Below are 14,562 nucleotides of genomic sequence, written 5' to 3' on the forward strand. Positions count from 1 at the left end.
GCAGGATCAGTTAGCATCTCTGCACTGTGTTTTAACATGGTAACAGAGCACATCTTTGCTCTCATCAGCAAATGTATTTCCGCTGTAAAAAACAGCCGCTGTATCTTTATTCCTTCCTTTTGTGGTTGATACTAAGCCAACGAAAGGGAAAAAAAGAGCAACAAAGCACTAACCACCCAGCAAAAATTCACTGCCTGAAGTGACACTTGTTACTAAAGTATCTGCTTATACGGCTTTTCGAGAGGGCTCTCATTGCTTTCTAAGCAGTTTGCTGAGAATGCTGCTGCTGCATTTGGGATAGGGTGAACAGAAAGATGTCCATGACATTGAGGAGTGATGTCCACCAAAACACTCATGTAAGAGGTACAGATTTGACATTTGTGGGGAGAAAAACTGCTCGAGTCTCCCTGATAATTCAGCTATGGTCTCTCTAAGACCAACAGAAGATTGAAAGCAGTGTCTGTGTGAGGTGATTTTCACAAACTGAGTATCTTTTCTGTAAGGAATGGCAGCAAGAATCATAGAATAATTAAGGTTGGAAAAGACCTCTATGATCATCAAGTCCATCTGTCAACCCAGGACTACCATCTTCACCACTAAACCATGTCCCCAAGTACCACATCACTACTTCCCTGGGCAGCCTGTTCCAGTGCTTGAGAATACTTTTCATGAAGAAATTTTTCCTAATATACAAACTAAACCTCCCCTAGCACAACCTGAGGCCATTTCCTCTACTCCTGTCACTTGTCACCTGGGAGAAGTGGCTGCCCCCCACCTTGCTACAACCTCCTTTCAAATAGTTGTTAAGTGCTACAGGGTCCCTCCTTTTCTCTGTGCTAAACAACCCTAGCTTTCTCAGCTGCTCCTCATATATAAAAGAAACTCACATCTGCACAATCACTCTGACATTTCACTGAACTGACCTGCAATATTAGGAAATTCTGGTCAGACACTGCAAGAATTCAAAGACGAAACTAAAAAGCTCTATGATCGTAATCAAGCAAAGGATTAAAAAGACACAAGTTCCATATGGATACAGACATCCTCTGAATTCCATCCAGATGATCATATGCATATGGCATTTGTTCGTGTAGCTTGCTAGATTGAAACCATATTCACAATCAAGATTCCCTACTTTAAACTAATTTTTCCTTAAAGCCATAATATTACTATACTCAATTTGAGCCTGTGATACAAATGGAAAAAACAAAGTGTATGATATTACTACTGTTTTTATGAAGTTATATAGAAACCAGGCAACTTACCAGCATAATCCTCTTAGCATAAAGAAGAAATAAGAGAGAGAAAGAGTTAGGATTTGGTTTTTCCAGGTATAATGTATAAATGTCAAGGAAAATAAAACATGCATGTTTCTCTCAAAGATTGATTTGAATTAAGGGTGAAGCATTCAGTTATTGTTTAATTAGTGTTAAAAAATGAATAGTTTTCTTTGAGAAAGTAGTAAACAAAGTTCCTATATTATGTCACCACTCATTTGAGAAATAATATAAACAAAAGAGATTTGATAGATTATATATATATTTTTTAAAAAGAAATTAAAATTCAAGTGCAGCAAGGTGGAACTGGTTTTCCTTAAAACCTGGCAGTAGTTTAAAAAAAAAAATTAATTTTTCCCTAAGTACTATGTAATACATGAAGAACTGTTAAATCAAGAAATTCCTGCAAACAGCTTTAGTACAGTTCTGACTGTGGGACTCAGTGACCAAAACTGCTCTTTGCATGAGTTAGAAGAATTAACTAGTCACCAGTAGGGAACAAGTTGCTTATTTCTTATTTTTTAACCCTGAAGCAATGCACTGAAATATGATCATCCATTTTCCAGTTTTCTTAAGATATAACTCAAAAGTTACCTTGCTCTGTCCATCTCTACCTGCATTTTACAAGCTGTGTTCACAATATGTGGGGGCTCCAAACAAATAGCACAACCAACTATTATTAAAAGAAAAAAAAAGTATTTGCGAGCACACATCAAAAGGGTTATGCATCCAAGTTGTTAGGTGCACAGAGCAGGTCAAGAGAGAAAATGAAGGATGCTGGCTTTCAGCACTGATCCTGGGAAACACTCATGTAACATCTGGCTCATCATTTTAGGGAACTGATATTGGAAAGGGGATGGCACTAGATCTGGTTAAGTGCCTATTTGATGTAGATTAAAACTCCCCCTTGCAACCAGACATCACCAGAGACTTACAGGATACTGAGATCTCAAACACAAGTCTGCAGATGACGGGCTTCTATTTCCAACTTAAAGATTCCCCTAAATCCAGTGTCTTATATTCTCAATGTATATCCCCAGCCGCATTCACCTAAAAAGGTGGGAGGCTGGAGGGAGACGGGCATAGCTCCACAGATTCTGTCTTGGTTGTTTATGAAGTCCAAAGGGAGAACTTTAAGACCATCCTTCCAGCCAAGAACTTGCCTGAATGCTTCATATCAATTATCTGCATATCAGTTATCAACTATCTATTATGCAATAGATGAGGAACCATCAAATATAGTAGGATGAGCAAGAGGAGGTTCAGTTGCTGCTCATATATGATGAAACTGTGGCCAGAGAGTATATTTTGTTTCTCTGGGTCATCACATCTGTTCAGGTATGTGCATAAAGCCTCAGTGGGCACATATTATTTACAGCTGTTTTAAGACAGATTTATGAGGCAGATCTGGGTTTCACCACTTTGGATTGCAAGCCTTTATTGATACCACTACAGTATTTTTATTTATCTTAGCTTTTAAAATATACCATGAAAATGCAGTTCATATCCATACTACATTTTCCATTTGCTTACTACTTGGCAGTTTTATGTTTGACTGAAATTTATGAATTGGTGTGTATCTTGAAGCACCAGGACAAAATCAAATAACACAGTAAGTTCAAATATTATTCTTTCACTACCATTATTATCCTTGAGCTCATCACTAAATAAGAGTAGTTCCTTTTTCATCAAGAGAGAAGAAAATGCTACCTGGTTTATAAAATAAAAAACCACCATTCCTCTTCTTTCACCTCCAGTCTCAGCTGGATCTTTATTAAATACCTTCAGAGAGAGAGAGCTAATATGCTTCACAGTGCATTTCTGAATGCACTATTCAGAAAAGTATGATCCCTTGCATTTCTCTCTCTGCCTCTGTCTCATACACACATAGAGCTATAGCATTCTAATCCCATTTTCAGGCTTCTTGGTATGTCACGCTCTTTGAGGAAATGCTTTTTTTTTATTAAAAGAACCACAGAAAAAGTACAGAACTAAATCTCTCTAGATGTGTGAGTTCCCATTTCTGTACCCTTCTCTAGTAAAAAGCCTCAGAATTCACAGAGGAACTTCCCCTCCACCCCCTAAAATTTAATTAAATGCTTAAAGCCACTGCCTGAGAGAGAGATACATGCACACAGCAAAAACCTTCAATCTCCTACTCTACAGACTAGGAAGAGTCATGCACAACCTACTGCTCCAGTTTACAGAATTTTTTCGTAGTATGTTACCAATTAGTCTGTATTCAGACATTCAATTAAACAAGTGGAATGCAGATTAGCACATTGTTTTTAAAGCATGCAAAACCAAACCTTCCTCTCATAAACAAAACATATAGGGTTAGCTGCCTATTTTTGAAAAGCATCCTCTACTGCTTCAGTGAAATCAGAGACTACAGTATATATGAAAAACACTGTTTCACAGAAATGCATGGCATATACAAACTTGTGCTATTAAAACAGCAGCCACAACCTGCCCTCATGAGAGAACCCGTAAAACTGGTGCCAACAACCAAAGCTGATCTCTTATCTCTCTGGGTTACTCAATCAGCTACCAGCTCCCCCAGCAACTCACCGCCTGCCCAAGTCCTCCCCTCGTGCCCACTGAAGTGCCTGGGGTGGGTGGGAAACACCTTCCCAGCTGAGGCTTCAGATAAATCAGAATGAGGGAAAGGATAACACAGAGCCAACGGCTGTGCCTAGGAAGCTGGAAGGAGAGCAGCCCACCTCACCTCTCAGGGCAGACCCCCAGGGACCAGAGCACCAGCCATGCCACTCACCAGGGCCATAGCACTCCTCCAGCTCCAGTAAGAGGCTGTACAGACTTACCCTCCCAGGCTGCTCTAGTTAGAAGCCTAGCTAACCAAGCTCTACCTTCCTAACTAGATAGTGCCTCACAAAAAAACAGTAAAAACAATGAGTCAGTGCAAAAATCATACAGTGTTTGTTCCTTCCTTGAAAAAAAAAAAAAAAGAGGAAGCAAACAAACAAAACCCCAAACCAAAACCAAACAAAAACAAAACCCCAAAACCCCCAAAACAAACAAACAAAACCATCACAACACAAAACTCTTGGAAAAAGCTTAACAGAAACAAAATTGCAGGTGCTTCACAGGTGACATAGGAATTATTCTTAAAAGGTATCAAAATTAACTGATTGAAACAGGAACCAGCTTCCAGACTCACTCACCCGGAAAAATCTGTAGTGAGAATACCATAATGAAATATGTATATTCGGCTTATGTGGCACAACGTGAGGTATCCCATAGCTACAACAAAGGAGTACCTAAAAACACAACATACAGAACACATAGTTACCAACACAGGTACCAACAAGAACTAAATCAGGTTTGGGCTACTTCTGATTTTTGCAAATTAGATTGTTAACAAGTCTGAAGCCATGCTACAAGACCTGGAAGAAATTTTCAAGGAGGACTGATAGTTTTGTGTACCCAGCTGAAACATTATGGAGACACCTCTTCACTCGGGGGGTGGGGAAAAAAAAGGAGAAATAGGATCAATTCAAGTTGCATATTTCAATTTCAGAGTGCCCACCTTCACATATTATTTTGAAATTTCTGTCCGACTAAAGTATTTGAAAACAGATGATACTGAATGCGCATCACTGACGTTATGCACTGACTTTTTTATCTGTAGATGTTCTTTATTTACAACTTTCCCCCAGCTCTAGCAAAGACTAAAATATTTCAAATTTAAGATATTTTCTCCCTTCTGATTTTTCAAAAAGGCATAAAATGACACACAGCCTATTCTTTTCAGCTGCGCATGCTGAAGCATGCCACCTTCCAGAAGAATCACAGAATCATTTAGGCTGGAAAGGACCTTCAAGATCACTGTGTCCTACCAAAGAAGCATCCATTAAGTAGAGTGTGACAAATTCATTTTCTGTTTTTCAAGATGATAGCAAACTTATGTTAGGCAGGGCAGTAGCTTGACTCTTTCTATCTTAAGAGCTGAACAGTCTGGAGACTGGAAGTGTTGCAGCGTCTGAGTGGGCAGATGCAGCCTTTCATACAAGTAACTTCTCTCTGTATTTACGTGAGCAAGAAAGAGGATCCTGGGGAGGTAAGAAACAGATGGGTGTTTGGAAACAGACTGACACATCAAGCAATCTACACAGTGCAGTGGAGAGCTGGGACACCAGAATGAAAGGTTTGCATCACATGGACAGGCCAGGACCAGGTTTACTGGTGTCCCCTGTAGCAGAAGTTATCCGTGTGGAGGACAAGACGCAAAGACCAACAGACTACAGAACAAGATGGCACATCCTGCACATTGCCAAGCAGGATTCTCCCCAAGACCCATAAGAGGATCAGTCACAGGGGAGAACTAAAGGTGAAATCAGACAATAGGACCACTCAGCAGACAACTGAAAAAGAGCCAGACCTTTGTCAAATTATGGCTGGTTTTAAAAGAAATGAGTTTTTCCTCCTTGGGGACTAATAAACTGCAGTGTGAACAACAGTGATGGATTGCAAGTCAACCTGCAGGTCGCATGGCCCATAGCAGACTGAGGGGACAACACAGATTCTTCAGGAGATTCAGTGCAGAATTTATCTTATTTTATCTGGGTCAGGCATCCAGTCCTGCTTCAGCAAGGTCTTTGGACTCCTCTCGCATCTGGGGAGAGCAGCAAACATCCCTCCAAAGGCAAGTCACCCAGCTCAGACATGTAACAATAACAGACAGCATGAAGGATCTAAAATAAGCCTCAGTGCTTAAGTGTAAAGCACTTAGATTGAAAGGGGGGCAAGCAGGGAGAGATCTACTGAACTGCTGCTGCAGCTGGGAGCATTTCTGTTGCTGGATTAAATTGTCCATTTAGGCCTTGAAGAAGCAGCCTTACCAGAGAGCAAGCTATCAGAAAATAACCAGGGAAAGGAGCATGAAGGTTAAATTATGTAGTTTATTTCATTTGTTCTATTCCACTGCATTTTTTGGGGAAAAAAAGCACCAAGTTTTGAAGCCCCACTACAAAGGATTCAGTGCTTTTACAGGCCCCTTGTATGAACAGGTCCAGACCTTAAAGTGACATTGGTCAAACTTACTCTTAAGCAGTTTGAATACATCGTTATTTTGCAAAAATTATTAATGTGGATGCACTTTGAGTCACACTGCTATGGCTAGTGCAATACAGTGGAAAAGTCCTAACCCAATCCTCATAGACCTCCTGAGATTTTTGCCCATGGTAGATTGACATTTCACATTGAATCAAATCAACCAATGACTATCTTGTAGCAGTGGGTGATGTTATATGAACCAGCTTATTTTGTGTTGCAGTATACAGCTAATTTTCCCAGCTGTGTCCATTTCCCTATCACCACATCAACTCACCCAGGAAGATGCAAATAACTATTGGATGATTCCCTGTGTAGACTTGGTTCTCCTGATCTACAATCACTAACTCCTGTATTTCCCTCAAGAGACTGGCAGGGACAATGCCCAGGAAACAAGTAATACACATTTTTAACCCTTTTTTTGTTTTGGTCTCTGGATGGCATTTCTTTAAGAAATACTATCCAATTACTTTTTTTTTTTTTTCTGAAACTATTAATAATTTCTGGACTTCTGGGATTTGCACTCTGTGAGGGGATGGAAAAAAAGCCTCTTTAATAACCTTTCTTGCCGGTGCGAAATGCTAATGACTGCTGTAGACAGGTTTGTTGTTTATACTTCATGTTTCTAAATAATCTCAAGTGGGGATCCCATTTAGACATTAGAGAGAGTTCTCCTCAGGAAGTGACTAAAAAGAAGGTGAGATGATTATCTGAACACCAGATCCTTAGATAGCCCTGGCCCTGAGGACAAGTGAAGAAAGGCTTTCCATTCACCAGCCCAGACTGTTGTGGATTATGAGCATTCAGCAGCAGCTACAGAAACAACCACATAGTGTTGAGGTAGGAATCGCCGGTAACACACCCACACCACAGTATTAGCCACGTGCTGTTAGGTAGACCAACACTAAAGTAAGCAAGTGGGAAGAACCACCAGCTATAAAGTAGCAGCTTTAAAAATAAAAATTCCTATTTGTGCAGACCGATGGGAAGCAAACAACTCCACCTAAACAATTTTAAAAACACCCTGGTGCTGGTGCTGAACTCTCTCTTAAGAGAGTATGGTACCCATATAAGAAGGCTTAGTGACTGAACAGAGAAGTTCTTCCACACAAATTTCCTCTCAGTCAGTGAAAGAAGAAGACATAACTATCCTGTAGTTTTCATCTTCATAAGAAAGCACTTTTTGTCTCTTGGCCAGGAAGGCACTAATTTGATAAAGCACTTCAGGAGTCTCATGTGTCTTCCTTCCTCTAACGCATTCATATAGGGAAAAGATCAATACCACGGTGGAGAACTTCTCATGATGATGCCATAAGCTTCTACTGAGCAGTAATGACAGTTCTGGTACTTTCTACTTTTTCCAGCTCAAAGCCCAGTACCAAATGCAAGACTTCATTTTGTGGATCACTAAGTTAAGCTGCCACAGTGACCTTATTTGAACTACCTAACTCAAGAATAAGTGGAAAATACCTAAAGGCCAAACAGCAAGGGGGAAAAGACATTAAAAAGGATTATCAAACGCAATCCTCAAGAATACAAGACCAAGGAGAACATGACTTCATCACATTTAAGAAACCAGAGGTTTGGCCATAAATTATTAGGCCTGGAAAAGTCAACTTTTGAGGGCAGCAATTTTGTAGGAAAATACATCAACATAAAAAACCACAAATTGAGATTACAGATGCTTCTGTAACTGGATGAACAAAGCTCCTGCAAGTAACTGGGAAAGAAAAGCAGGAGAGAAGAGAAGGTGCTTCTAAAAACCCCTCAGGGTTCTCCCTGGAAGCAGAGAAGGTGTCAGAGGGGTAACTCCACACTTGCAGCCACTCACCTGTGGATGTTGGGAATACTCGCCATATTCATAATGCCATAGTTCATCATCACCAGGACAAAAAGATGAATGGAATACCTTAAAGACAAGAAAGGGAGTATTTAGATAATTTCTGTGTTACCTGGAAGTGCTGCCAGTTCAGAGCAGGGGAATATTTTTCCATGCAAATTACATAAATGTGATGTCATATCAGGGTACCAGTAAACATGGATTACCCCAATTACATCTTTATAGCCTGAATGTCCAACATAGATTGATATTTATTGACAAGATGTTATTCATGTGTTTCACTGAGAGAAAGAGCAGCCTGCACATTCAATTTGGATACATTTTTTCTAAAAGAGGTATCTTAACAGCAGACTGGCATGGCTTTAACTTCCAGAATAAACATAAAAAATTAAATTTAATACTCCACTTAAAAATACTTTCATGATTTATTTTACTTTGAGGATTTGGAATGGTTATGCAGGCTAGGATTTTTTTTAAATTTATTTTTTTATGATAGCCTTAGGTGCCTTAAGACTAAAAAGATGTGATCCAGAAAATCTGATATGTATTTTTACCCAAGCCTTGCCTATATGGTGACTAAATACTCACCACCCAAAGCAGAAGACAGCAAAGTATATTCCAAAGAGGGTGGCAAATGCATGGCGAACAGCGGAGCTGGCGTGACTGGGACTCAAGTAAATACGAAACCAAAATGCAGCCAAAAGTGCAAACAGTTGACATGCTACAAAATTGATCTGTAAAACACAAATAAAACAAAAAGCTGTTGTGATTCTTGGAGGAGAAGGGGAAGGAGTCTCTCTGTTGGCAGAACAATTAAGAGTAGAGGCAGGAAAAGGGGGTAAAAATGTGAGCTTCGCTTGGCCAATGACAGAAGGGATTAAACAAGCATGTAGGCAGCCAAAAATTCATACAGGAGGAAGGGCAGTCTCCAGCTACCCCGGGGTACAGAAGGGCTCTGATGTTCCTCACTCTCCCTGGAGCAGGGCTCTACTCTCTTGCCATCCTTACCCCTTCTCTGTCCTCTCGGTGGGAGGCAGAGGCCAGGAAGCAGACTGGGATTTTGAAGCATCACCCCAGTGCCTGACTTCCTCCAACCCCAGCACAAGGGCAAAATCAACAATCCTCATGTGACACTGTTTCACAGGCAGGAGTAACTGGACAGCTTCCTCTACTCGACAGCATCTTCAACACAGACCTTCCAACTCACCATTTTTTGTGGTTCAGCAGTGCAAAGAAAAATACTTTGCTCCACTATCAAGCAGACAGTTAAAGGAGTATGCTTCGCAATTGTTCTTTGGCTACTGCATGTGGGAATCAGCCTGGCCACATTGTACGGAGGTAGCAAAGGCAGTGGGAGCACAAGACATGCAGAGGGCAAACAGCACATAACCAGAGGCTACTCTTATAGGACACAAGGACAAGCAAAAGCTTCGGTGTCCTCAGAGCAAAACTGACATCATGCTGCCTTCTTCAAGTCACATTGTCTTCGGCAGCCTCAGCAAAAATCCCGGAAGTCAGAGGAAAAAGCAGAGCTCAGGAGATGTCTCTAACAGAGCAAATACAGCATTAGGATACAGCATCCTGAGCTCTGCAGCAGCAAGTCATCCCAGAATGAGCAAAACTAAATAGGCTGCAACATTTAAGCAATCACTTGGATTAGAGGATTATCCAAAGCTATCAGTCCAGGACAGGATGATATATCTCAATCAGAAATGCTCTGACATGTTGGCTGTCCAGAGGTAGTTGGATTTGGTCAGGCTTCTTGTCAAAAACATTTACAATGTGTTTAACAAGATACTACATCCCCAAAATGCTTTTATTCTGGTGGACCACATCCAACATGGTGCTGTTCAGGCAAATCCTCTTATTAGAGGTTTGTTGGCTTCATTGCTGCAGTTGCTTTATTTCAGTCATGCAGGCACTCATGCAAAAGAATAATGCAATAATTTAAATACTTAGGCATGCTGAATTTTAGTTCTTTGGAGCAAAGCCAATATCAGTTGGTTTCTTGCTCATGTAAGCAACTGTCATTTATAACAGATGATATCAGATAACTATACCTAAAACAAATAATTCTTATTTTTAGTGCAAGATTTATAAAGCAAGAGAACAAAATTGTCCTGCTCTCACAAAACAGAGGTGCTCTAGTAGAAATCCCAAACTCTTGTCTACTACCATAGAGTTATGCTCAAAATACTAACACCTCGCTCCCATCCTTCCACAGCCAGAGGTACAGCAGAAATCTCTGAAGCCCCTACAGGGCTGCTCTGATTGCATGCCTTCTAAGCAAGTTCCCAAATCGATGGATGCCAGCTCATCAATGAAAATACAGTGAACCTTAATCCCATCTCAGCCTGCTCCCACTTAGGGTCACATTAGCACATCCCCCGCAGCTCAACTCTGTGGCATGCAGAGCTTCTCTGATTCAGTATAAAGAAGGGAAGTGCAGGGACTCACAGGAATTTGATGTTGCTGATTGTCTAAAGGACAATACCCCCCTCTGTGCACTCACAGAAGCTTTACACCAGTAAAAGCCATCAAGATAAGCAAGTGTTTGCTTTTTACTTCCATCCAGCTCTTGTATGCCCAGCTAGAGATGTTAAGGGTGCTGGGATTTCAGAGGTTCACACACAGCAAAATGAAAGTGCAAGATCCCACAGCAGACACAGTTGTAATAGCATTTAAATAGCTAAGGCAGTAGCAGCAAGCAAGCAGAAGAGACATCACATCACATTATACCCATTACATCACATCATGCAGTAAAGGACAGCTGATCAGCCCCGCATATATACGCTGCTGCTTGCCTACACCGCCAATTCCTGTGAGCATGTGACACCTGTGCTACTTGGATTGAAGTCAGGATGGGTGCACCAACCATGCCACTATCACATCTTCAGTTTGTTGTGCAAATTAGCCAACACAATTTCTTCTCTGTGCTCTTTTTGCAGGCGTTGGGGCAAACCTTTGAACCAGGATAAAAGCAAAGTACACATCACCCATGTGTTTCAGTTTTCAGTTTATAAGAGCTGTTTCTGCAGAGCAGCCAAACATCACAGACTCAGTGCACACAGCAAGCAATCATTTGGTAATAGACCAGATTTGGTCTGTTTTCTACAGACTAATAGAGGGACATGATAGCTTTTTCATGTAACTACCACCTCTGTTCAGTTATTTATATGTAACATTTTAAACACATACAGCATTCACATGTGTACACACAAAAGGCTGTGCCAGTTCATCTGACAGTGACTTTACTGCACTCCATTTAACATTATTTTTATACTTCATTCTACATATTTAAGGCACTTAAGTAAACAGATCCCTAAGAATTTAAGAAATGTTGCGCTGCTTCACAAGTGAACTAAGTCACACTTTCCTCCCTTTCTTTTCCCAAAGAGAAAAGGTTTCATACTATTCCCCCTTGGTTATTTCCACTGTTGCTAAAAACACCTTATAAACAGTTTACTGAGGGCTTCTGAACACTGATGAATGGCGTCCACACAAATATAACATGGAAATAAAAATTATATTCAAATTAACCCTTCTCATTCAGATCCCACATCGCAAGTCATTTAACCAGTGTTTTTAGATAGTGGCATCTATTCAATATTGCCATCAAAATTTTGCTCATCTGCTTTCAACTTTGCTAGCAGAAAAGAAACACCTTTCCTTCTTACAGTCATTTTCTTCCATGCTCTAGAGAGTAAGATATAACAAAATTAGGAATCAGAGAACATGATACGTTGCCAAAAGAAGACACTATCCTCCTTTCATTTTCCATGATTACACACTGGATGACAGAAAGGCAGTTTCATCACAGTATCCTGCAACCACATCTGGAAGACTTGTATCTGAATCGCAGCCAGCTGAAGACAGCCTTGCAATGCAGAAACAAAATACGTGCACTTTTGGAGAGAGAGAAAATCTGGAACAGCTCCAGCTCAACTGACTTGATCATTATTGTTGTCTAGTTAATGAATCCTTTCATTTTTTATTAGTCTCAACTTTAAAAAGCTGGGTGGATCCAGAGCATGTAAACATCAGGTGTGAAGAGCAACGTAAAAAAATAAACTTTAGTTCTTCCCTTATTCCTCCAGATTCTGTAGTAGCAATAAACCAAAGTGATATTTAGATTGCAAATTTGAGTTTTATACAAAGTAAGCAATCAGGTCAAACCAACTGACCAAGCACCCATGATGTTGATGCAAGAATAATCAAACAAAACAGTTTCAACATTCCCTTATACTATTATGCTACAACCCAAGCCCTCAAAGTACGTGAAAGGTTAGTTCCACCTGCCTTGAGCCTTTGCATCTTCTACCATTTTGAACAGGGTGAAACCAACTTGGCAAACATTGGACTGGTACTGTAAGGACGGGACACACCAAATCCTAGGGATTTGGAACCACCCTTCCAGTCATCTCCATCAACAGGCAGGGCATGTTACACAGTAAAGTCATCTCCTCAGCTTCCTAACCACTCTCAGAGGAAAAACGTAAAACTTTTTGCTCAGTATTTTATTGGGTCCCACTAACCATTTACAGGTAGACACTTTAAAGGGCAAATACCAGCTGGCAAATCACAAAATAAAGGTTCCAAATACCTGGCATTAAATACCATTTGGAGGACATGAGCCCAATTCAAGTAACACTGAGTAGGAAGAATTATCACCTTTTATTCTGGGAGCAAACTGGCTCCATGATAAAAAAAAACCACCAAAAGAAAACAAAAGTAGTAACTTGCCAAATCCCTCTAACAGGAAAGCTGTGGAACCATAAAGGAGTCTCAAAAAGAGACAGGTAAATATGTTGCTTGGTGTACTGAAAAATGACTAGGAAAAAACCCCACAAAAATCTTAAAAGGAGAAAATGGAAAGTGGTTTTCCTAGCTAGGAGTTCTTGAGATAGGAAACTGAAAATATGAGAGGAGCCCAAACCTGGACTTATATACTGCCACCAAATCATCACAAAGAATCTTGGTCACTGCTTCCTGTAGTTCAAAGTAGGCTGCTAATCACCCACTTCAGGAAGTTTCATTTTCCCTCACTTCATAAGCCTTGCATCTGCAAATCTCCCCATTTAAAAAAGTGATAATATAAATTTGAGAGTTACTAGATCACACTCTAGGAAGACATAGTAAGTACAAGCATATAGTCTCTTATTTTAGTGCTTTAAACCTTTTCCTTATAGTTAAGTATCAGAAGCAAATATCTTGCATTCTGTTTTGACCACAAAAATACTTTGTTTTTCCTCTGTTACTTTTTTCCTCCCTTACGCTATCAGAAAGACTGACTCACTTTCCAAAAATCTAGGAGGATATAACAAATTGACCATGCAGTTCTCTCCAAACTCCAAATGGCAATTAAGTCCATTACACAAACCAGACAGTCCTCTGTAAGCAAAATTCCTAATAATGCTGTAATTCACTCACCACGAAAATCACTATGAGCAGTCACACTGCTAACTTGTCCCTTGTTGGATAACAACATGCTGGTGTGTCCCCAGCAGCACACAATCTTTGGACAAAAACCAGGTATGTTGCAGATTCATACATATTCACAGAGGTATAAGTGTGTTAAAGCACAGCCAGGCTGTCAGAATATTCCCACCTAGCATCCAGGTCCATGTCCACTTCGATGTGCAGCAGATGATGCAGTCTGTCCTCAGATTATAGATATTACAGAAAATGCCTCTATTTCAGGCTTTGCAATTACCAGCCAAATGAGAGAATAAGGCTTTAAATCTGCATTTCATCTGCTGAACAAAACAAAGTGTAAGAACAGAGGCCTCTCAGGGTGGCTCAGTATAAAGTTGTAACTCATAGTCAAGATACTCTGTGTTTGCTGCTATCTACTAATGAGCTACTATTCACTGACTTAACACAGATCACCAAACAGCTGTATTCAGTATTTGTAAAAGCATAAAAAGTCTCGTTAACAGAAACTACTGACAGAAATAGCAGCTCCTCAAGTCAAGCCACTGTCTGTGGAGTTCAACAGTGCTTGGGTAGTATTTTGGAAAGAGGATGCCATAATAAAGCATTCCACTTTGCCAGAGATCAGCCCTGTCTTCCAGGATGGTGTCTTTCTTGCAAAGAATAAAGCAAGAACCACAGAAGTGCAATAATTTGTTTCCCATGTTTAAAGGATTCTTTTGCACATATAACCAAAAGACACCTGGCAAACAACATGTTTAAATTCACTTTGCCGGAGACATTTCTACTTTGATGTTGAAAAATAGATCTGCTGTTATGATAACATTTCATAACATCCAAATTGTGATATTTAAAATGGGTGTGTTAAGAATGAGAGATGGAAAAGTCTTTAATCAGATCTCAAAGATATCTGATACTTACTGAAATTTTTCAAAATAT

At 40.1% G+C, this 14,562-nt stretch overlaps 1 protein-coding gene across 1 annotated transcript in view; it reads right to left on the reverse strand.

Annotated features, from left to right (window-relative positions):
• The window catches only part of MBOAT1 (membrane bound O-acyltransferase domain containing 1), a 56,585-nt gene that overhangs the window by 25,230 nt on the left and 16,793 nt on the right, over nucleotides 1-14,562 (reverse strand). Inside the window, exons 2-4 of the mRNA XM_050320907.1 lie at nucleotides 8,779-8,924; nucleotides 8,182-8,259; nucleotides 4,463-4,558 (exon numbers count right to left, since the gene is read on the reverse strand). Coding sequence (XP_050176864.1) covers nucleotides 4,463-4,558; nucleotides 8,182-8,259; nucleotides 8,779-8,924 — 320 coding nt within the window. The remainder of the gene's footprint in view (nucleotides 1-4,462; nucleotides 4,559-8,181; nucleotides 8,260-8,778; nucleotides 8,925-14,562) is intronic.

Source organism: Myiozetetes cayanensis, unplaced genomic scaffold (assembly GCF_022539395.1).
Source record: "Myiozetetes cayanensis isolate MyiCay16 unplaced genomic scaffold, myiCay2020 scf1, whole genome shotgun sequence".
NCBI classification, from domain to species: domain Eukaryota; kingdom Metazoa; phylum Chordata; class Aves; order Passeriformes; family Tyrannidae; genus Myiozetetes; species Myiozetetes cayanensis.